Source organism: Mastomys coucha, unplaced genomic scaffold, assembly GCF_008632895.1.
Source record: "Mastomys coucha isolate ucsf_1 unplaced genomic scaffold, UCSF_Mcou_1 pScaffold23, whole genome shotgun sequence".
NCBI lineage: Eukaryota > Metazoa > Chordata > Mammalia > Rodentia > Muridae > Mastomys > Mastomys coucha.
This window is the reverse complement of record NW_022196906.1, coordinates 117,326,752-117,351,072: the sequence shown is the minus strand read 5'-3', so window position 1 is coordinate 117,351,072 and position 24,321 is coordinate 117,326,752. Positions and strand designations below refer to the sequence as shown.

The window sequence follows — 24,321 nt, the reverse complement described above, 5'->3', positions numbered from 1 at the left end:
GCTCTGTAGACCAGATTTGCCTCGAACTCAGAGATCTGCCTGTTTCTGCCCCAGAAGTGGTAGCATCAAAGGTGTGCACCCACCATGCTCAGTTATAAGCATTTTTTAAAAATTTAGCTTTTTCATCAAGATTTCTTTTTCTTGCTAGACATCGTAGTGCACACCTTTAAGTCTAGCAATTAGGAAGTAGAGACAAGCAAATCTCTGTTGAGACCAGCCTGGTCTACATAGTGAGTTAGTTCCAAGCCAGCTAGGGCTTCATTGAGAGACACTGACTCAAAAAAAACTGAAAAACAACAACAACAAAACCCAATAATAAGAAGAGTTCTTTCTATTAGTTCAGCAGAGATCCAAGAATTGCCAGTGAGGTAAGTGAACTTAGAGCCAGAAGTCTGAGCCCCTATCTCCCCAGCTTCCATTTTTTAGGCTCTTCTGTAGATGGAGCTGTGTTAAGGTCTCGCCTCAGGCTGCACAGAACTGGGGAGTGCTTCTTTCTTCAATGGAAACTGAGAAGGAAGGGATGAAGTTCTGGAGACATGACTTTTCATCTCCGTTGATTATTAGCTCAGATTTTCCAGAAGCTAAAGAGAAGTTGGGGCCACCCTTTGACTGATACTGAGGCATGGGCTCCTGTTCCTGTCCTGTGTTCCTGGAGAGGTCTGAGTGACCTTGGCCATGGACACAGTAAACCCATAGGGCCACTAAATTCTTTGGGCTGAAACCTGGCTTGCCAGCCTCGAGGTCCTGGACCATCTACCATCACTCCCTGAGATTCAGGGCATGGTAAGACCTAGAGCAGTGGTTTTCAACCTGTGGGTTGTGACCTCTTTGGAGAGTCAAATAACCTTTTCACGGGGATTGCCTAAAACCAAATATATTTATTTGGTTTTATTAAAAACAAATATATTTATTTACATTATGATTCATAACAGAAGCAAAATTATAGTAATGAAGTAGCAGTGAATAATTTCATGATAGGGGGTCATCACAACATGAGGAACTGCATTAAAGGGTTGCATTATTAGAAAGGTTGAGAACCTCTGGCCTAGAAGATAGAAGGAGACCCCACAGGACCTCTTAAACCAGGGGTAGGTAGCCCGACTCTATCTGAGAAGGGACTGGCTGACAGCAATACTGGCAAGACAGACCAGCTTCTGATCTGAACCCTTCACACACACCCACTGCCCAACTCACAGCACTTTGCACATTCCCCTACTCACAGCCCAACTAAGGGGCCTTGTGGACCTGCTCATGTTTCTTTTCTTGAGTCCTCTCAGTCTCATGCACTCATTCAAACCAATCTTCCCACAATCAACGCAGGGTTTCTGAAAGCACCGTTGCCTAACATCTGTGAAACCCTTACTTTGATAAAGAACAACCCAGCAACTTGGCAGAACCCGCCCCGTGCCTTCACATCTGTCCTAACTTTGCCCTGCTTTGGCAACTTTGGGCTCGTTGCCCAAATAGGAAAGCCTGTCTTGTCTGACACTGGGAAATGCTGATGAGCACTGGACACGGCAGGGGAGAAGCTGGAGTGGGCCTAGGCCCCTCTCCGGCAATAGAGAAAGCCAAAAGGTTGGGGATCCGTGACCAACAGGAAGACTTCCCTCCTCAACCAGCACACCTGGCCAGCGGAGGAAGGAGGAGCTGGCTGTCAACAAAGTCTTTTGGACTTTGAGAAAGGAACTGAAGCCCGAGAAGGCGGGGACAAATTTGCCTCAAGGCCACCGGGCAGGGGAGGGTAGTACCTGAGCTGAAGCAGGAAGAGGAGGAGGCCACAGAGGAAGCGTGGGTCACCCTCGCTCTTCTGAGCGGGCGGGGCGGGGCCCTGCGCGCAGGTGAGCGGCGGGGCAGGGCGGGGCGCAACTGCGTTTCGGTGCCGGGGCGCCGCTGAGGCCACTTGCAGACACCGGCCACAGTTGTGTTCTAGGAAGACTGAGGCGCCCCCCTACCCCCAGTCATGGCCCGCTCGGCCTGCGGGTTCTCAATCTCACTGCTGGGGGCCCTGCTGCTGGGCACAGCACACCTGCTGCGCGGGACAGGTAAGAGCAACCTGTGGCCAGGGAGGTGCCTGGAGGTGGCTTGTGTTCAGGGGTTACGCGGCCCTGACCTGGTAGCACAGTCGGAGATAGTGGGGCGAGGTCCCGGAACGACTCCAGCGCTCAGGCCGCGGCACGTGGGAGAGTCCTGGACCTGGGTGAGCTTCGCTGGCCCAGGAACAAATAAGCGCGTGGAACAACAGCCTTAGGAGGGCTTTCTCAAGGTAGCACATTGTACTATGGGGACTTTGGTGAAAGACTCTTAGGGACACTCGATTAGGGCGTGGGAGAGCTTTCCTCTTCATGCCCACTCCACACCTGGGCCAGAGAAGTAAGTGCCAGAAGAGGGTGGCTTGACCTCCCAGCGAGGTACCTCTTTACGTGTCCGCGCGCCCGCTTACCCTGAGGCCTAGGAGCAGTAACTCCAAAGAACAGTTTCAAGTGGACAATCACCGACCAGCAGCGGGCATCTAGCTGCAGAGACCCCACAGGTGCCCCACCTCTTCCCTGGTGGAAGATTGGAGGGTAGTTCCGTGGAGCCTGTAAATATTGAGTAGTTTGGGTTGGGAGTAGAGGCTGCTCTGATCCTGGAGATCGCTCCAGGAGAGAACTGGAACTGTGGGCCCAAGGAGTAGAATCCCGCGAATAAAACTAGCTTTCTTCAAGCAAGAACTTGATGTGAGGCTCTTTCTCAGACTCGCACTGGTTTTTATGTTTTAAAAAATAGTACTGTCCAAATCACAATTGGGGTCTGTAATATCAATACCTAAGGGGGTGTTTGTGTTCAATAGGTAGATAAATTAGCATAAATTAAGGAGTAAAATTGAAAAGGTGTGATTAGACTTGGGCGTAAGCCGCAGGAAAGCTTCCTGGTTTCTTTTTCCAACATTAGGTGACATATAACTGCATAGTAAACAGGAAAACTTAGAACCTCCTTTAAAACTACACACACAGACACACTATGGTATGTATTTTGTTGTTGCTAGAGTTTAGTTTCTGTTTTTCTGAGGCAGGGTCTCCCTGTGTCTCCCAAGCTGGCCTTGAAACCACTGAGTTTTGTGCCTCCACCCCATACTCCTGGAATTCATTACAGATGTAGGCTACTACTTTCTTAGGAGTGAGTTTTCAATCCATCTAAGGGGCAGAGTATGTAGTCCTGTTTGTAGAGTGTCTGCCTAGCATGTACAAGCCCTGGGTTCAATTCCCAGAACTTTATAAACTGGACATGGTGGCTCATAGTTGTGATCCTAGTATTCTGGAGTGGAGGCAGAGGAGTTGGGAATTTAAGGTCACTCTCAGCCTCATTGTGAGTTCTTTACAGGCCTGGGATATATGAAATTTTATCCTAAAAAACATTTTAAGAATAAAAAAGTAGGGAAGGAATATATGTGTGCTTGAGAGAAGTGGGGAGGGTGTGCCAGCATTTTTGGAGGCAGGTGACACTCTAGGGATTGTTTTGACGTGTTTCTGACTTTCTATGGTAATAGTTGAAAATTTCTCCAGTGGGAATGTAGTATAAATCTAGTAATCACTGAAGACAAGATCTGCAGTCTGCTCTGGACTGGCTGCTGTCTGACTATACCTCGGGAGAAGTAGAGTTTATTCCTTTGTTTGTTTGTTTGTTTGTTTGTTTGTTTTCAAGACAGAGCTTCTCTGTGTAGTCCTGGCTGTCCTGGAACTCACTTTGTAGACCAGGCTGGCCTTGAACTCAGAAATCTGCCTGCCTCTGCCTCCCAAGTGCTGGGATTAAAGGCATGTGCCACCACTGCCCAGCGTAGAGTTTATTCTTAGACCAGTAGGAGTAACCAGTAGGAGTCTGGGAACATGGATTCTTGAAGTGATTACATGAATTTTCATAGTCACAGAACAAAAGAAAATTATAAATCAAGGTATTTACTACATACATTGGTGGGGACATCAAGTAGGTGGGTTACAGCCAGGGTTGAAGTCCCTGGGCAAGGTCTCATATGGTGATGACATATCTGATGGCTGTTGGGTTCATAGAAACTAATGATCTCCTAATTTAATCAAAGAGTTTTACCTGACAGTAAGAAAGATGTTAGGTGAGATACAGAGGTGGGTGAAAAATGGCTATTAAGGAGACTAAAAGATTGCCCAAGATAATTTTAACTCTCAATCTGTAACATTCCAACTCTCCACAATTAGGAAGTTCAAAATAGCCTGTCAGTCTGCAGGATTTGCAGCACAGAACAGATGTGGGTTTTCAAAGAGCTTCACCTCACATATCACGTCTTTCTCCCCCAGACACAGAGGCTGTCATTTACTTCCCAGGAGCTCCACTGTCTTCCAGGAAGCTCTGAGCTAGCTGAGTTGTGTAAATAACAGGAATTTAACCAACTCACTGTCTTTATCTGTGACCTCAGAAGCAGCCCGAGAGATCACATAACAGGTCGACTGAGGAGTGCCCTAGTTTCCCTGAACTCAGGCTCTAAGGAACTAGTGAGGCCTCTGAGTTATTTGTACCAGAGTACAAATAACTGTACTGGCACACTGTGTCTGGCACAGTGGGTAGGTTAACAGAGCAGGGATGTGGTGTCACTGTAGAAGTGAAGAGCAAAGGGAAGCGTGAGATTGGAAGAGGCATACTTGGTATTCCCACCAGCCCCTTATGACCAGGAGGGAATGGATTAGAATGATAACCTTTTAAAACATCACAGTGATTGCTTTCAAGACCCACCTGGTACCAGAGTCCATGTCTTGCCGCCATTGTTCTCTCAAAACTGTAACTGACACAAATTCAAATGAGGACCCTGGCTATTGTCTGGAATGTGTTACTAGCAGGAGGTGGAATCCCACAGCCCTCTGCCACACCCCACAGATTTCCCTAGGTTGAGTCATAGGAGACAGTCAGAGCTTCATGTCACCCACAGGCTCTCCTCAGAGTTCACCTTTGCTCACAGATGTTTTGTTTCACTTTGATTATAAATATTACAAACTTTTCTAGAATAACTATGATACTTAAAACTTTTTTTTTTTTTAGAGCAGGGGAATGTAGCTCAGTTGGCAGAGCTCTCACTTGGGTTTAATCCATAGCATTGCATAAGTGAGGCATGGTGTTGCATAAGTGTAATCCCAGCTCTTGGGCGATGTAGGCAGGTTATCCTGCATAACAAATTCCAGGTTACAGTGGGTTACATGAACAAAAATACACAGTACAATTTTTGTTCTGATAGGCCCACCAGACTGGTATTAAGAATTACATGGCACAGGGTAAAAAACAATGGCTCAGTGGGATAATAAGGCATTTGTCACCAAGACTGACTACTTGAGTAGTACAGGACATAGTAGTAAAGAGGCTACTTCCCAAGTTTTCCTCTGACCTGCACACACACACTCACATACATAGGCACACACAGGCACATGCACACACTCACCTACATAAGCACACACAGGCACATGCACACACTTACAAACAGAGGCACACACACACAGGCACATGTACACACACACTCACATACATAGGCACACACAGGCACATGTACACACTCACATACAGAGGCATACACAGGCACATGCACACACACACTTAAATACAGAGGCACACACAGGCACATGCCCACACTTACATAGAGAGGCACACACAGGCACATACACATACACTCACATACATAGGCACACACAGGCACATGTACACACACACTCACATACATAGGCACACACAGGCACATGTACACACACACTCACATACATAGGCACACACAGACACATGTACACACTCACATACAGAGGCACACACAGGCACATACACACACTCACATACAGAGGCACACACAGGCACATGCACACACACACTCACATACATAGGCACACACAGGCACATGCACACACACACTCACATACAGAGGCACACACAGGCACATGCACACACATATTCACATACAGAGGCACACACACAGGCACATGCACACACACACTCACATACAGAGGCGCACACACACAGGCACATACACACACACACTCACATACAGAGGCACACACAGGCACATGTACACACTCACATACAGAGGCACACACAGGCACATACACACACACACTCACATACAGAGGCACACACAGGCACATGCACTCACTTACAAACAGGCACACACAGGCACATGCACACACACTCACATACAGAGGCATACACAGGCACATGCACACACTCACATGCAGAGGCACACACAGGCACATGCACACACTCACATACAGAGGCACACACAGGCACATGCACACACTCACATGCAGAGGCACACACAGGCACATGCACACACTCACATGCAGAGGCACACACAGGCACATGCATACACACTCTCACATACAGAGGCACACACAGGCACTTGCACACACATACAGAGGCACACAAAGGCACATGCACACACTTATATACAGAGACACACACAGGCACATGCACATACTTATATAGAGACACACACAGGCACATGCTCATACTTATATACAGAGACACACACAGGCACATGCACACACTCACATACAAAGGCACACACAGGCACATGCACACACTCACATACAGAGGCACACACAGGCACATGCACACACATACATACAGAGGCACACACAGGCACTTGCACACACATACAGAGGCACACACAGGCACATGCACAAACACACTCACATACAGAGGCACACACACAGGCACATGCACACAATTCATTTATGGTACAAACTTCAACTCATTTTTGCCGAGCAGTGCTAATGGGATGAGAAGGAAGGATGAGGTCATTTGAATGCAGTGAAGAGTAGCCAGACCCCTAATGTGAGGACTTGTGGCCAAGGCCCTCAGCTTTGTTAATTAAGAAAAGTTCACACCCTTTAATTGTAACTCCAAACTGTTAAAATTATCCCTGCAATCAAATTGTTTCAAGTCACTCACCACAACCTTGTAATTAGCCCATCACCTTCCGAAAACACTCTAGACAACCTGACAAGGAGAACTCAGACTCGCCTCATCCCTCTATTACCTTTCTTTGTATTTGTTTTTGTTTTAAATAAGCTTTAATTATCAGTACTGTTCTGAGGCCCTGTCTTATGACATTAGAGCCAGAGCTACAGTTTGTAGTTTCTAGAATTACTGGCTACTGCTGCTCTTTTCAGAAGCCAAGGCATTATGAAGCATTTTCTGTGAAAGCCACTTTACTACTTTGTGTTCGATATCTCTACTTAACGACAGTAATCCCTTCCTGAAAGCCCATCATGGTGAAAACACTGATACCCTAAGCCTATAACTTCATGGTGGGGGCAGTTATAAATCTGTTGTTTGGCCATGCAGAACACCCAACAGGTTCTGAACATGTAGTGAAACATAGAAAGATACTCACATGTAATTAACAACTAATGTTATGAAAGGTGAAGTCCATAAAGCATTGATTGGAGACTGTCAGGCCACATATGCAGCTTATCACAGATGATCTCTTGCATAGGGTAACCCACTTCATCTCTCTCTGGATACTCAGGGTCTCTTCTGGCTCCCGACCTTCTCAGTTCCATGATACATGAAACACAAGCAGACTCTCACACATCTCTTTTTAAAGTGTTGTTTAGAGCTATAAACATATGTTTCCAAAATAGACATTGGTCAGAGTAATTTTGATGAGGGAAATAGAAGTCGTAATGTTTAAACAATTAAAAATGAAGTTTCTTTTTCTCCTGAGAAAATATAAACAGGGGAGGCATAAATGGGTCTTTGTGCCCTGATGCCTCTCTTCTGAAAGAGTCAGGCAGTGCAGAGAGGTGAAGGAACTTGCCTGAGATGCACCAGCTGGGCTACAGGGACACTGAAATGGCGCCTATGACTTCTGGTCAGCTTTGAAGCATTGTCTGCATCCCAGAAACTGCCCTTGATTCAAAAAACCAAAACAACAAAAAACCCACACAGGACTTAGTTCGGTTTTCATTTGTTCTAGGAATGTTCTCTCTCTCTCTCTCTCTCTCTCTCTCTCTCTCTCTCTCTCTCTCTCTCTCTCTCTCTCTCTCTCCCTCTCTCTCTCTCTCATTAAGATTTCTTTTATTTTTATTTAATTTTATCTTTTTGGTTTTTTGAGACAGGATGTCTCTATATAGCCCTTGCTATTCTAGAACTCACTGTGTAAGCCAGGCTGTCCTCAAACACAGAGATCTACCTATCTCTGCCTCCTGGGTGCTGAGATTAAAGATGTGTGCCATTATCTTCCAGGTATAGAATTATAGGTGTGCTCTATGACTGATTTGTGAGTTATTCTTGACTTACCTTTCCCAGAAGAACTCTTTTTCTATATCTCAGAGTCTCCTAAGCATGGTAGAAGAACAGGAACATCTCCAAGTGTTTTCTTGAAACAGCATATAAATTATTCCATTCCTTTAAGATCCATGGTGATCCATGTTGCTATTGGTACTTTAGGAATACTAGGTTGAAGGGCTAGCCTGATGTCACCATGATGAAAATCTGCAACTCCCCCATCTCTCCCAGTGTACAGCCTCTGGTCACCTGCCAATGGGTATACCTGTGTGTGTTGGGTTATTGGTGGTGGTTTTTTGAGATGAGATCTCACTCTGTATTCCTGCCTGACTTGGATCCTGTGTAGCCCAGGCTGGCCTCAAGCTTGTAATGATCTTTCCTATTTTTCCTGCTGAGTAGTAGGATTATAGATGTCTACCACTATACCTGGTTATGGTGGTAGGTTCTTTTTTTTGTTGTTCATATTCAAGAATTTTAAAACTGTTTAGAAATAGGGTTGATCCAACAACAGGCCATGTATCCAGTAGCCAGCCCCTGAGGTTACAGTGGAGATGAAGTTGCTACTGTCACTCATGCTTGAGCTAACTTGGTAAAGTTTAGTTACATACCACTGATTAAATATATAGTATCGGTAGCCAAGAAGATGGATACAGTGGTAAACAATGAGGCAGGAACTTGTGTGTTTACTACATATATGTTGCTACATTAGATTATTCATATTGTTGCTGCTTTAGAGTGTTACTTTTCCTGTACATCAGTGTTCCATGTTATACTATCAGTTACTCCTGTTGTCCCTTGACATGTCAAGACCCAGGCTCATCAATGGCTCTGTGCCTTCTGGGTTTGTTTTGATACATTCAGTGACATTCTCATCACAGTGAAACAGCCAATGTCGCATTTACCAGAGTGTATCCCACCAAATTATGTATGACCACAGAGCAAAATAGGGGACAGAGGGCTCAACCTGATTGTAGTAGGGAAGGCATGGCAGCAGGTAGGGGAGGGATGGTTGCAGGAGCCAGAAAACTGGCTGAGCACATTTTCATCTGCACATAGGAAGCAGAGAGAGAGAGAGGGAGAGAGGGAGAGAGAGAAAGGCGGGGACAGGGAGTGCATCCAGCCTGTAAATCCTCAAAGCCCACCCCCAACTGATATACTTCCTCAAATACATGAGCCTGTGAGGTAGATTCCTCATTCATAACATCACATCTTTCACCCCATCATCTAGCTAATTTGCTTTCTAATTCGCTTCTCCTGGTACCTAACACCCATGCCTGTTTCCGTTCTTCTGGCACACTAACATCCATGCCTTTGTCCTTGTGTGATGACTCTTCTCATTCCTCTAAAAGGTGTCTAAAAAGAGTGTTTGAACTTGCTTTTCTCTCCTTCAGATCCATGCTCCTTCTATGTACTTTGTGTCCTTCTTGGCCACACTCTGTCTGTTTCTCATCTTTCTGGGTAATTTCAGGATATTACTGTGTATCGAGAAGCTGTGCTCAGGCCTGGGGCTCTAGTGGCTTACAATTTCCAACCATGCGCAGTTAGCTTTGAGCTAAGTTTGATGTTCGGGTGAAGCACACCCTAAACTGCTAATGCTCGCAACAGCAAATGTGCATCCTGGCTCACACATTTCTTTTCCTTGTGAATGCGGGCAGGGGCGTACATAAGTTTCTACATGTATAGTTTGCATTTGTGCATGTATGTGGAGGGTTAGGGTTAGGGGTCAACCTCAGGTGTCATTCCTTAGGAGTCATCTACCTTGTTTTTTGAGACAGGGTTTCTTACTGACCTAGAATTCACCAAGTAGGCAAAGGTGGCTGTCCAGCAAGTCCCAGGAATCTACACCCATCCCTGCCTCTTCAGTGCTAGGATTATAAGCATGTGCCATCATGCCTGGCTTTTTTCTTTTTCTTTCTTTCTTTTCTTTGTCATTTCCCGAGACATAGCTCTTTATTTCTTGTTCACAGAAAACACAAAACAGAGGCTGACTTCTAGGCAGGGATAAGGAGACCCAAGGCCCTTATACTTTCTGACCCTCCCATCTTCAGCATGTGGCTCTGTGTTCATCTGCTTCTAGCATCAAGAAGCATCTATCCACTGCCCAGCTCTCTACATCATAAGTCCTGGGATTGTGAGAGCCTCTGGTTCTTGGCACCATGTCCTTCGGTTGGAGGTTGTGAACAGGGCAGGATAGATCTAGGCATGAGCTACATTCATCTAACAGACCCTTGGACTATTTATATCTGGAGGCACAAATATCAGCCCATTGCACATGTAGCTCCAGAATAGCTTATACTCACTTGGCCCCAAGCCACCATGATACAATGGGCCAGGAGATGGAGCCCCACATTGAAAGGACTTTGGCCATATGGAACAGGCAAGCTTTGGCCTCCTGGGCAAATTGGCCTAACAGCCAGAATGGGGAGTGCTCCTTAGTAGTCTGACAGCCTCTGTGCAGGCTGGAAGTCTGCCCTGTTGGAGACTCCAAGATAGAGATAATCATAGACATGATCTTGGGGAAAGGCAATAGGCCATCTGCTTTCCATGGTCCAGCTGAAAAGCCTAGTTTATCATCATGGAGGATACTTATGTCCAGCCTTCCTCAGTCACTATGGTATTTGCTTCTGGGTCTTGCTTACTGCTATAGTCCCCATATCCTTAGACAGTGTCTCACATGGTGGCAAAGGCCCATCTCTCTTTCTGGGAACCATCTTGCTCAGCAGTTGGAGTTGGAGATGTAAACAGATGTCTCTTCACCCCAGATAGCACATCAGTGGTAGACTAAAGATTTGATTCCACCTAAGTCTAGTTTAGTGGGCCAGTGAGTTTATTTGGGTTGCTTACAGGAACCTGAGTGACTCAGGCAGGTGCATCACTGGGAAGCCCACTCCAGCACAGGAAATGGCTCATGAAAGCTGCATCTCTGAAGCTCCCTGTACAAATTGCAGGAAAACTGAAGAGTTTCTCTCAGCAATGTTTACTGCTTTATAACCTTGGGATGAGAACTGGTGGAAGTTGTACCTTTCAGAGTTTCTGGAGCCTAGTAAGATTCCTGGGTCTTCACTCCAGGTCAAAAGGTCTCATCTACACAGAAAATTGATTTCAAATCATGACACCACTGCTTATTAACTAGGTCAGCTGGGCAAGTTACCTAACCTAAGACTGACTTGAGGGACAACATAGAAATAGCCGTACCTGGAAGCTGGCCAAGGTCCCATTGGAAGGGTGTGTGTAAGTAACTCCCCTGCTGACCTGGAGCGGGTCCCACCATTGCTCAGAACTGTGACAGCTCAGGTCATCTTAACCAGTTCACCATTGGAGAGTCAGTGCCATAACACACTTCAGCCCACTGGGGCTCGCTTTGGGCATGTATGAGGGCTCCTAGAGGAAATTCCTAGAAGTGAACTTGCTGAATTAGAGGTCTTAAGTTGTTTTGCATGACACACAGAATACATTCTTAAACATTGTTTAAGCAAGTGTCTGCTCACACATGAATTTCCTGTTAGTCAGCTGACTGACCAAGCCTGTTCTGAATAGCTCAGTCAGCACACTCAGTTGGGATACCCCCACAAATCTCCCAGGACCTTAGCTTTCCCTATGGCCAAGTGCTACAGACCCAGGCTGGGCTAAGCAAGCTGCATGTAACACCAAGAGCTGGCTGGCCCTTGGAGCTCTGGCCTTTAATCCCTCCCTGGTGAGAGATGAAGTGTTAGTCCAGAATAGGCCTGGAATGCTTTCGGTCTTATCAGACACTTCAGCCTTTGGGTTAAATTTCAGGAGCAAGCTCTTATCGTGTCAGAACAAGAAGACATGATTTATATAGTAAACAGTACTTGGGTCATCTTGCAGAAGCCAGTCACGGGGGCTAGCAATGTAGCTCAGTGGCAGAGCCTCTTGCCTAGCACGCATGAAGACCTGGGTTCCAGTCTTTGGATTTTGTGGTACATACCTGTAGGATGCCACTGAGTTGGTCTCAAATTCTCTATGTAGCTGAAAATGACCCTGAACTTCTGATCCTTCTGACTCTACCTCCCAGATGCTAAGGTTGTAGACATGTGCCACCATACCTACTTTATGCAATGTGAACATTGAAGTTTTGGCTTCATGCTGCATCCCCACCACCAGTAGCTGGGTCTTGAATTAACATCGTCTAGACTGAGGCCTGTGCCCTGGTCCAGCTCCTTCCAGCAATGAGGCAGGGAAGCTGGGGAAAGTGTATTCCAGGGGAATCTTCAAACTCTAAGTAAGCATGTTACCGTTGCCTAGTGCCTGGAGATTAGAAACAGCTCACAGGTCCATTGTTAGAAGGCAAGTAGCTGGATTCTGCTTTGCTGTTCTGCTGCAGTACCAGGTAGCCTTTGAAAGAATGAGGCGACATATAAACTACTGTGGAGTGATGCCCAGGCAGGAAACACAGGTCCTGAACAGCAGCTGTGACATGCAACCTCTGGCAACAAAAAGTGAATGGAGGTAGGATAGGTGTACACACGACTGGAGCCTGGCTCAGGAATACCACACCTGCCTGCTTGCCTCTGGGAAAAGAAGCAAATTGGAGAATAAGAGACAGATGTTTGGCTGGCCAAGCCTTCCACTTAACTTTATGCCTTATGTTTTATTCATCTAGATGTAAAATGTGCTTTTTAAAAAACTATGAAGCATAAGGCATAAAATTCACCCATCTCAATGGCTTAAGTTGTCCATGTGCTATTGAGTGTGAGTTACATTGAAAAATTCCCCAGAAAGTTCTTTCCTACCCTTTTACAATCAATTCCTGTCTGGCAACCACTGATTATCAGAGTTTTGCCTTTAATGCACCACAAAAAAAAAAAAAAAAAAAAAAAAGTCTCATGTAGCCAAGTAGCTAAGGATACTATCAAGTTTACTATAGCCAAGGCTAGCCTTGAACACCTATCTCCACCTTCCATGTGCTAGGATTACAAGTGTGAGCCACCACACCCAGCTAAAGTATTCTTAAATTTTTTTTTTTAAAAAAGTCAAAGCTAGCAGTTAGTAGCTTTGTTACATTAAAATGAATTTATGAAGTTATAGTCTTATCTTTAGAAAAGTCTGAGATTCCTTTCTGCAAGAATTTGTTTGTAATGGGCAGGTGTAGCAACAAAGGAGAGACAGGTAGATCTCTGTGAGTTCAAAGCCAGCTTGGTCTACCCACTGAGTTCCAGGTCAGCCAGGGCTACATAGAGAGACATTGTCTCAATAATTAAGTAAGTAAGTAAGTAAGAAAGAAAGAAAGAAAGAAAGAAAGAAAGAAAGAAAGAAAGAAAGAAAGATGTAGGTGTGGAGCCCAGTATGGTGTTGCAAGTGTCCAGTGTGATGAGTTTAAAAGTAACAGTAATCAGGCAGAGATGACTCAGCAGTTAAGAGCATGCAGCACTCATTCAGATGACCTGAATTTAATTCCCAGCACCCACATCAGGCAGCTTACAACTGCCCAAAACCATCTCCAGAGGACATTATACTGTCTCCTGAACTAAAGCACCTGCATTCATATGCATATGCCTACACACACACATACACACACACACATACATGTACATACACATAATTTTTTAAAAATCAAAATAAATTTTCTTTTAAAAAGGCAGACAAGACATTCTGATGCCTGAGGCCTACAGGAAGCTATTAAAAGAGCCTGGGACTAACTGTCAGATAGCTCTGTTATCAATCACCTGGAGTCCTAAAGTGTTGTGTCATCTAAAAGGCCATCTCCTGCCAGGTCTGCTGGCCCTGAGACCAGCCACATATAAGTAGACCACGTTCAGGGTCAGCTTGAGCTGATCACAAGACCATGCTTCAGGAAAACAGGAGGGAAAGAAGAAGAAAACCGGGGAGCAAGAAACCCAGGAGACTCTAAACACCTAAGCAGGTGGCGAAGAGGCATGTCAGGCCACTGTCCTCTGTGCCAAACAACTGGTGAGCTAACTGTTCCAGCCACCTTCTGACTCTTCCTGCTTGACGCTGTGGTTTCTCCTGACTCTCGTGTAGAGGTGTGACAGAGTGGATCTTTCTAACATGTCATGGACTGTTGCGATGACTTGAAGTAGTCCTGTAGCCGTGTAGCTTGTCATCACCAATCATGTACAGAGGTCAGAGGCTGAGCTGTTTAACCTCTAGTCCCCACGTTCCTTGTTGTACCATCACGAAGCTTTTAACTTCAGTTATCCTCCCTGATCTCTCTTCTTTACTTGGGTGTGGGTTGAGTCCATCTGGACTTCTGAGGAGACTTGAGAGGTTTGTCCTGATGTCTCCAAACCACCCCTGGGAATAATGTGGGAGTGATCAAGGCAGGGTGACTAGTATGGCTTGTCAGGTCCCGTTTGACCCCCACCCAATGAACAATGGGTTTCATGGTCCAGATACCCAGGATAAACAGGGGGCTCTAATCTGTGAAGAAACATTTCCTATGAGACCATACCAGAGGCCTGATTGAAAGTTTATCACCCCATCTTAAATGCAAGGAGGGAGGGAGAGTGAGAGATTGAGAGAGAGAGAGAGAGAAATTGAGAGAGAGAGAGATTGAGAGAGTTTGAGAGAGAAAGAAAGAAAGAAAGAATATGAGTGAATATGAGTGTGTACGGGTGTTGGCTGGGGGATTCTCCTATTCTCAGAAATGTTTCATTCTGCCATGTTAGTGGGAACAAGCCATTCTCATCAGAAAGTTCCTGGCTGTGTATGGAATTCCCAGGGCAGAGTTAGATCTGTGAGTACTCGTTCAGCATGCCCTGGGCTCCAGTATCATACCTCTGGCATTAACCTGGCCTTGCCTCTTCTTAGTCATAGAAACCTGGGTGACTTCCTTAACTTGTCTGAACCTCAGGCCTCATCTGTAGGCTGGAGACTTAGGAGAGCCACTCCCTCCCAGAGCAGGCCATGTTGGTGCTAACCTAGCCTCTCAGCAGCAGCCAATGACTCTACTTACTTCCTAACAGTGGCAGCCGTACCCCTTCTCTGGGTGGCTTGGCAGCATGGAGAGGAAATTTCATTTGTGGTCCCTGAGTACGGAAGGTAGGCAGGTCTGACCAACTGACTCCCAAGCTCAGCACAGGTAGGGAAATGAGGTCATGTCTCTGGGTCATATGAGTCGACAGGTATGAGAAAGCCTTTATAGACAGTGAACAGAGCCATGAAGCTGGCACAATGTGAGGCTTCATGTGCACTCGTGCAGCCTCAGAGTGACAGTATGATGGGAGCTTGTCCTGAAGGTGCTACCTGGACCTCAACCAGGCCCTGCCCCCGATAGTCAGGATTCTGGTTTTGGGCCCAGGCAAGCTGGTGACTCTGGGCGGTACTGGACACTGCTCTTTAATACCCACCACTAACACTGGTAGCATGAAGTTCCATTGTTAGTACTGTCTACAGTAAACATGGTGAATGTTGATTGAATCCCCAAGCCCTCTTACGTAAGTGCTGTATAGATACTTAACTCACTCAGGCCTCAACTTGATTCCCTTTTTATCCCTGAGCATTTGCCCAAGCAAACATAGCCAGCAACAGAGCAGCCCAGTTCTAAATCTACTCTGTTCACCCCAAAACACAACTGTGAAGACTTTCTGGTCCCAACAAATGAAGCTCATGCACCGCCAGACAACTGATGGCTAACCCCCAGTATTTTCAGAGTACTTTGAACTTGCTTGGTGGCCTCAGGTTACTGACTCTGATGGGGTCTAATAGCTAAGACCACACTGGATCATTCCTTGGTGCTGTGTGTGTGTGTGTGTGTGTAGGTGGGAGAAGTTTCTTATATTGTGTGAGTGTTCCTTTGTGGTGGACTCTATTGGTGCCACTCCCCTGAGCCCTCCTAGTATGGCACCCTACTCTCTGAGCAAGCTATCAGTTAATGAAGTGTGTTTTTGCAAACCCAGTTCTAGAAGCAAATCACTCATTCACCTCATACTCATGACTGAGGCATGGAAGCAGGAAACACTAGCTGGTGAACCCATCGAGTAAAGTGGACGGTCCACAATGCGGTGTCTTTTAAGAGGGCAGCACTCAGCATCAGCCTCCCACGAACTGGCTTTGGACTCCCACACAAGCTGCGACTGGTCAGCCATGCTGATTCACACTTAACACCCCATGTCTTTCTCTCTTGACATTCTGGGTATTCCTCCAGGGCACCATGCCTGAGGGTACCTGGGCTTAGCCTTTTCCCTGGCTAGACCCTGCCTAGTGCATCTTGGTTATATGGAGGAAGCAAACGTGAGCTGAGTCCCAGAGAAAACCACATCAAGCATGAAGGGAACTAGTTCTGACACATCTAAAAGTACTTAAATTGTATGTGTGTCAATGTTAGAAACTGTTGGACGAACTCGGGAGGAGTGGTGCCTTGACATTTAAATCCCTGGAGAATTGCATAAAACAGGACAGTGGGGAGAAGGGACAACAGGGGCAACTGTGAAGTGTCCTGTGACACGTGATAATGGAAGGGTTAATGAGTATAGTGAATGATGGTTAGAAACATCGGAAATTCCCACCTGAGATGCACAGAAGAGGTGGGATGAATGAGCATTCCCTAATAAGGAGAAGTAGAGCCGCGGGAGCTAAAGGAGCTGTGACTCAGGAGCAGAGCTGGGGCCTCAGAAGCTTTCCCTGAGGCCCCACACCTGGGCATCCATTCACTGTTCCCAAAAAGGTTGGCTTGGCTTTCTTTCAGCCCAGAAGACTTCAAAATTACACCAGTATTGGAGGTGTTTTCTGCATTTCTCTGGCCTGGAGTCCCAAATCTTTTAACTTTCCACCAATGAAGTGTAAAATTCCCGCAGAGATAAAAGAAATTCAGAAAAAGAAAAGTCTCTTCTGTCTCCTTCCAACTTTGGCACCTTCATGAAGGGCTCTAGTGTGCCAGGCCCAACAGAGGAGTGTGAGGGAACTTCCAAGTGTTGCTTTTTCCAATTTCCAAATGATAAATGGTGGAGTGGGTATGAGGAGAAACGGTGTGAACAAATTGTTCTCAAATCCCAAGTATCTGTGATTGAATGAGCTTCTGATTGTATGCAAGCAATACTGTTCCCATGATGCCTCACTATGGCAAAGTAATGGCCTCCAGACCATGATCCTTCACTGTGGCGAGGTAGTGGCCTCAAGAGCATTGGAGTGGGATAGGAGCCCCTCGGGTGGAATCCTTACCTCCTCGTTACCTCTCTGCCATTCCTTTTGTCTCCCCCACCCCCCAGATCATTCAGAATTAAGGGAGCATATACACATGGTAGCCATGTGAGTCCTTGACTGTCCCTCTGGAAAACAGCCTGTGAATTAAATTCCCCCCTTCTACTGCAAATGTGGCTGGGAACAGGCCATGCTGGACACAAGTCTGTAGCTCAGTACTTCCTTTGGCTGAGTAGGACCACTAGGATCCAATGGTCTGGGTCAGTGAAAGATAATGTTTTGGTTGTCTTTCCCAATGCTGTGTCTAAAACACCAATCCCAGAGGGCCCAGCCCATGGTTGCTTGGCTTGTGTATTTGGACAAAACATCAGAGCAGAAGGAGGGTGGGCTGAGGGGCTTCTTCATTTCATGATGGACAGGAAGGGGCAGGGATGAGACACTTCCACTTCCTCCAGGTATGTTCTACTCCCTAAGGTTTCCAAAACCTTCCAAAATAGTATCAGGGGCCAAGCCATGGGGGCCTTTGGGAATGTTTCATATTCAGATTGTAACAAAGACACAGTGGCTGGGCAGCAGAGTGCACCAGAGTGGAACTCAGTTGGGTAGTGGTCTGTTGGAACCAAGTCATAACAAATGCATGCGAAAATCTGGGTTGTTCACACCTAAACTAGAATGTATGTCCACAATATTGGTAGCAGCTATGCTTTGTGAAAGAACTGCTATGCTCACTATTTAGATGGGAGTAATAGGCTCTTCACATGGAAAATAAATAAATAATTAAAAATGAATACCAAAGTGCTAAAAAACAAAAAACAAACAAATTTCCAGGGGCAGAGCAGAGATTCAGTAGTTAAGAGCCCTCACTGGTTGTTCCAGGGGTGGGGCAGAGGTTCAGTAGTTAAGAGCACTCACTGGTTGTTCTTGAGGACCCCGGTTCAAGTCCCAAGGGCCGAATGGCAACTCTTGCCTGTCTCTAACTCGAGGTCCAGAGTGTATGTAATGCCTTCTGTGGCTTCTCCTGGAACGTACATGGTGTACAGACAGATAAACAGGCAAAACACCCATCTCCCGGTACAGATCTTAATGTCAGGCTCCCCAAAGCTGGGGGTGTTCTTATTTTTAAAATTGAAAAATTAGACTATTAAATCCCTTGGTACAGGGATTCTGGATATTCCTGTTAATTAATTAATTAATTAATTAATTAAAAATTCTTTCTGTATAGCCTTGATTGGTCTGAACTTGCTATGCAGACCAAGGCTGGCCTTGAACTTACAGAGATCATCTTGCCTCTGCCTCCCAAGTACTTGGGATTATAGACATGTGCTACCACAACTGGCTTGTTGGTAAATTATTTGCACCAAGTGTGGTCCTTAGAATATGTTATGAACCCAGAAAATATCTGTTGAATAAATATCTAATTTCAAAGATTCTAAAAAAGTCTAAATTTCAACTTGTCAATATTACTTTTTGTCCTGGCTTGTTTGCAAGTAGGAGCTACCTGAGAGTGAGATTTTGTTGAGCTCAGTGTTTGTTGACTTTCTCTGAATCTAAAGAGATCTGAAACATTTACATATACCTTGAGAGAAGATAGCCCCCACAAAACATTAAAGTGTATTTTAGATGTATTTATGACTTTTAATGAATGCTTTTTAAAAATGCATTAAGGTGTAGCATAAGAGCAATCACAGCTGAAGTACAGTTATAGGTGTTGGTATACATACAATATGGGCCATCACCACCAGGGTCAGGACCTGCAGCAGCTTCTGTGTCCTTCAGAGCCTCCTGGTACCCTCCTTCTGTACTCCAGCTCCACCACTGTCAGTCTAGCTGCCTTGTATCTGACAGTTAAAATGATACTAATTAGCAATAATAGTAATTTTCAATTATGGTTTGGCTAAAAGGTGAAAAAACAGAAGTATTAATGAAGGAAATTGGTACTTTCATAACCTGCTTGCCCTTGATGTTGAATTAGCTTGACTTGGCTACCCAGGGTTGGAGGCTATTGTGAAGGGTGGGGCAAGCCTAGAGACAGGATGTACTGCAGGCTTTTTACAGTCACTATGAAAGACATTTTCACAATCATAAAAACAACACAAGGGTTATGTGCACAGCTCAGATACAAAACTGACCACCACAATTCTTAACGTGGATCTCAGCTCCAACTGATGTCTTAAAAAGTTCCTCGGGCTCTGAGTCTGTCTTAGAGGGTTCAAATGGCACGGCTATTTCAGGACAAAGCTTTTGAGGAAACCTATTTCTGTCTCAGAAAACATCTCTCTTCCCCCCACACAAACTCTGTGTGTGTGTGTGTGTGTGTGTGTGTGTGTGTGTGTGTGTGTGTGCGCGCCCCTAGCTACCTCCAGAGAAGATTTATTAGCCGTCACTGAAGTGAGGGAGTGGTCGTATATTTGAGAGCAATTAAATGCAGGAAAAGATGAAGCTGTGGGGACTATATATACCTTTATATAGAATTGTTTGAGAGCTTGAAGTTTTCTGTGTCCTGTGAGCACCTGGCATCATCTGGGTCCTGAGGCTGAGCAAGATGCTAAGTTCTGCTGTCCTCCCGTAGGAGCTTGCCTGCTGGTTACAAGAGGAGGCAACTTGGGCAGATGGAAGGGTGCACTCAGTCTAGAGACTAGAGCCAGAGGAATGGAGAGTCCAAGATAGCTGAGTGGGCAGGAGGGTCACTGTGGAAGTTGGCCAGAGAAAACTGCTGTATATGAGTGGGACTCTACTGGTTACTTTTTTCTCATAGCTGTGACCAAATACCTGACAGGAAGTATTTTGAAGAAGGAAGAGTATTCCTGAAATTACAGTTGAAGAAGAGAGAGATAGCCTATGGTGGCAGGCATGACAGCAACAGCATAAAGTAGCTGGTTACATTGATCCCTCTACCTCAGCCTCATAAAGAGTTGAGATGATAAGCCTGTACCACTAGCCTGGGCCAGTATGCTTTACCTCTAATTTTAGCAAATGTCCTCTTGTCCCCTGTGGTACAAACATATGCTTGTAAATCATCTGTGGCAAGAGGAAGCAGCAGCAGCATCTCTTTGCAAATAAGGGTCTCTGTAGACATGGTATCTGTGTGTTTTCATGTGTGTTATGTCTGATCCCCCACCCCCACCCCGTCACAAAGAAAAAAGGGAGGACAATGACTCTGCTTGTCACTAATGCTGAATATAGAGAGGGTCTGAAGACATACTGCCCAGGAGATCATCAGTGTGGTAAGATGAGGGTTTTTTTTTTTTCTTATTAAAGTTAACAGCCCAAACAAGAGGCAGTATCCCTACCTTCACACTCTCCCCCTTCCCAGGCCAGGGGACCACAGCATGTTTTCTGCTCTTATCTCTCGCTCATATCATTCTTCTCTTTCCTTCAGAAGCGTCTGAGATTGTTCTGCCCCATGGAAGTGGCGTTACAGTGCACATTAAGCTGGTGAGCCCAGCCCTTCCCGTGAAACTCTGCTACATCATCATGTTTAGACAGCATATAACCGAGTTGATTGTCAGACCTGGAGAAAGAAAGTCTTTTACCTTTAGCTGCAGCAATCCGGAGAAGCACTTTGTCATGAAGATCGAGAAGAATATTGGTGAGTTAGCCCTCCTGGGCTGCTGTATGAGTCCCAGTCCCTGCAGCTCTTTCATAGGTGTACCAGGCTAAGGTCCTGGAGAGAGGTCCATTCTAAAGTCTCAGCTCCCTAAGCTGGCTTTTGCATGGCCAGTCATAGGCCCATGTGCTTCCCAGAGAACCTAGGCAGACGAGACCTCTCTCACTTGCGCTCTCTCTCTCTCTCTCTCTCTCTCTCTCTCTCTCTCTCTCTCTCTGTTTTTTTGAGACAAGCTCTTTCTACATATACTTAGCTGTCCTGGAGCTCACTATGTAGACTAGATTGGCCTGGAATCAAAGAGATCCACCTGCCTTTGCCTCCCAAGTACTGGGATTAAAGGTGTGCATCAGGACACCCAACTTTAGTCTTTTGTTCTTAATCATTTGGCCACACAGTCTCTACACAGAGCCCAGGAGACACCCATAAACTACAGATCTGTAGGTCTATGAGGCTCTAGTTCATGTACTGGAAAGATCTAAAAAAACAAGGGTCTCACCACAGGACATTTTTTGCTGCTATAACATGATCCCCGAAGCTGGGTAATTTACAAAGACCAGATGTGTATTCTTCTCACGGTCCTAGAGGCTAGGAGCTCAGGGTAAAGGCACAAGAGGTGACACCCCTTCAACTTGAACCTCTCTGTAAAGGCACCAGTGCCATCCACCTTGTGACTCAATCACCCCGCCATGCACCATCTCTTAACATCCCCATGCTGGGAATTAGGGTTTCACCTGTGGATCTTAGAAAGGATACAAATGTTCAGACACAGTGGAATGGAAGTCAGAGAATTAGAAGAAGGTCAAGGAGGTAAGTGTGGTGCCCTGGGCCCTCCCCCTGTTCATCTCTGCCCCTTTTGTTGTTATCATTTTTAAAGCATGTGTTACTTTGTAACCAAATAAGCCCATAAAATGGCTTTAATTTTGAAAGAAGTTACCGAGGAGCCATCTTGGTCCTTCAGCACTAGGATGCCTGAATCCCTTGATGGGTAGTGAAAAATGCAGATTTCCACCGCGGCAAGATGGTAAGAAAGTATCAGTTTTAAATAGAATAGATATAGATCTGGGATTGGATCCAGGGGTGTGCCTGCCCCTTATTGCCTTCCCCAACAGACATCTGGAGGCTTTGAATGGAGTTTGACACTAGTTCTCTTTCTGCAGCGGTTCTATGAAAATGTATGAAAGTAGAGTTCTGGGGAAAATGAGCTCTGAATCACTTCTGAGTGACACAGCCCTCTCCGGAAAGGAAGTGTCTGACATACTTAAGTTTTTTGCATGGGGCAGAATGCAGGAGATTTATAGCCATGCCTGTCAATGAACCACTTCCATCTCTGCGTTCATCCTAAAAACTAAAGCTTTTAGTGACAAAGGGCAGTTGCACTCCCCTGCAACTCTCTCAGTGTTGAGTGTAGCGACAAAGCTGAGGCTAGAGACTAGGTTCTTGACTGAGTTCTTGGTATAGAATCAAACCAGAAACCGTTGAGTAGCCCAAACTATGGCTAAGTCTAAGGCACCAGATCTCAAGAGGTCTGCCATGGCAGGGATGAAGATCCCACAGTGGACTGTGGGAAATGAGTGGATGACCAGCAAACTAGCTCAGTGGGTAAAGGCACTTACTGCCAAACCCGATGACCTGAGTTTGATTCCTGGAACCCACATGGTGAAAGATAGAGTCAGTTCTTGTTAGTTATCCTCTGGCTTCCACGTGTCCAGCAACACACACACACACACACACACACACACACACACACACACACACACAGGAGTGGAAAGCTAAGAGTTGCTCCATACACACAATGACATTTGTATGGGGCCCTAAAATAGCTACGGTCTTCATTGACACACAAGTCTAATTTTAGCCACATTAATCATCACTTTATCTGACCCTATTTTATTGGATTGGCTGTGCAGTGCCCTGACATGAATGCAAGCTGACCATAGACAGCCCGCTTCAGTGCTGAGTCAGTTACATCTGCAAGTGGCCAAGTGAACTCTAGGTTTGCAATAATGAGAGGTTTGATGCAGATGATCTCAGCTGTCTTAGGCTGCTCCTTATTTCTCCTAATTCTATTTGGAGTTGTGTGTGTGTGTGTGTGTGTGTGTGTGTGTGTGTGTGTGTACAGGCACATCCATGCCCATGCATGTGAAAACCAAAGATGGATGTCTAGTGTCTATCCTCCTCTACTGTTTGTTATCCACTGTAGTTTTAAGACCGGATATCTCTCTGAACCTGGAACTCACTAATTAGCTAGGTTGGCTGTCCATCAAGTCAGCTCTGTGACTACAGGAATGCATTACCCCATCCAGGTTTTAAGTGTGTGTAAGAAGTATATGTATGCGCATGAATGTGCACATACACAGACCCATGCATGCACATGCTGAGGCCAGAACCAAACACTGGGTGTCTTCCTTTTATTGACCTTATTACCTTGAGATAAGATCTCTCACTGGCTTTTAGAAGTTTGGGTCCATGTGTCTATCTGCCCCTCAATGTGGTTACAGAAATGCACTGCCATGCCTAGTTTTACTTATTTTATTTTCCTTTTTGGTTTTTCAAGACAGGGTTTCTCTGTGTAGTCCTGGCTGTCCTGGAACTCACTCTGTAGAAAGAACTCAAAAGATTCACCTGCTTCTGCCTCCCAAGTACTGGGATTAAAGGCGTGTGCCACCACTGCCTGGATGCCATGCCCACCTTTTTATGGGGGTGATTTGAATTTGGGTCCTCATGCTCCCAAAATAAGCATTTCCTGAACCCCATTAACAGCACCTTCCAACACCCAAGTGGAGCACACATAAGGACCTACAGGTTCTTATTACACCACCAAAGGCCACTGTACCTTCATATCCTCTATGTATAACACAAAAACCCCCAAGTGGCTTTGCCTGCTTTCTTTTATTTCAGTCTTCCCTGAATCCTTCTTGATAGTGACAGTCCTGTCCTTTTAAAAGGCTTAGGAAACACAATGTATCAAAGGATATAATTAGTTATTAGCTTTAAGATGATTTCTCTGCAGTGCTAATGGAGTCAAGAGAGCCTCAGAGCAGGAAGCTCACTGCTTTGGGAATCAGGTGATTATGCCCAGTAATGTTAATGAGATGTAGAAGAAAAAGGAAGCTTAAAAGGTGAAGCCTGGCAGTGCACCCTCAAAACCATGAAATTAATTTCCAAATACAGGAAGGAAGTTACCCCAAGGTGCAGGCTCCCTGTAGCTCCTTTAGAAGGCCAGCTGGGGACAATTAACCAGATACAATGCACTGAGTCTGGGAAACAGTGTTCAGTGTCTTTAGTACAAAGGTGGATTTGTGTGTGTGTGTGTGTATGTGTGT

General features: G+C 45.6%; 1 protein-coding gene across 1 annotated transcript in view; it reads left to right on the top strand.

Annotated features, from left to right (window-relative positions):
* The first annotated feature begins 1,814 nt into the window (after positions 1–1,814).
* The window catches only part of Cdcp1 (CUB domain containing protein 1), a 38,279-nt gene continuing 15,772 nt past the window's right edge, over positions 1,815–24,321 (top strand). The window contains exons 1-2 of the mRNA XM_031344845.1: positions 1,815–2,042; positions 20,771–20,980. Of these exons, the coding sequence (XP_031200705.1) occupies positions 1,961–2,042; positions 20,771–20,980 (292 nt within the window). The 5' untranslated portion in view covers positions 1,815–1,960. The remainder of the gene's footprint in view (positions 2,043–20,770; positions 20,981–24,321) is intronic.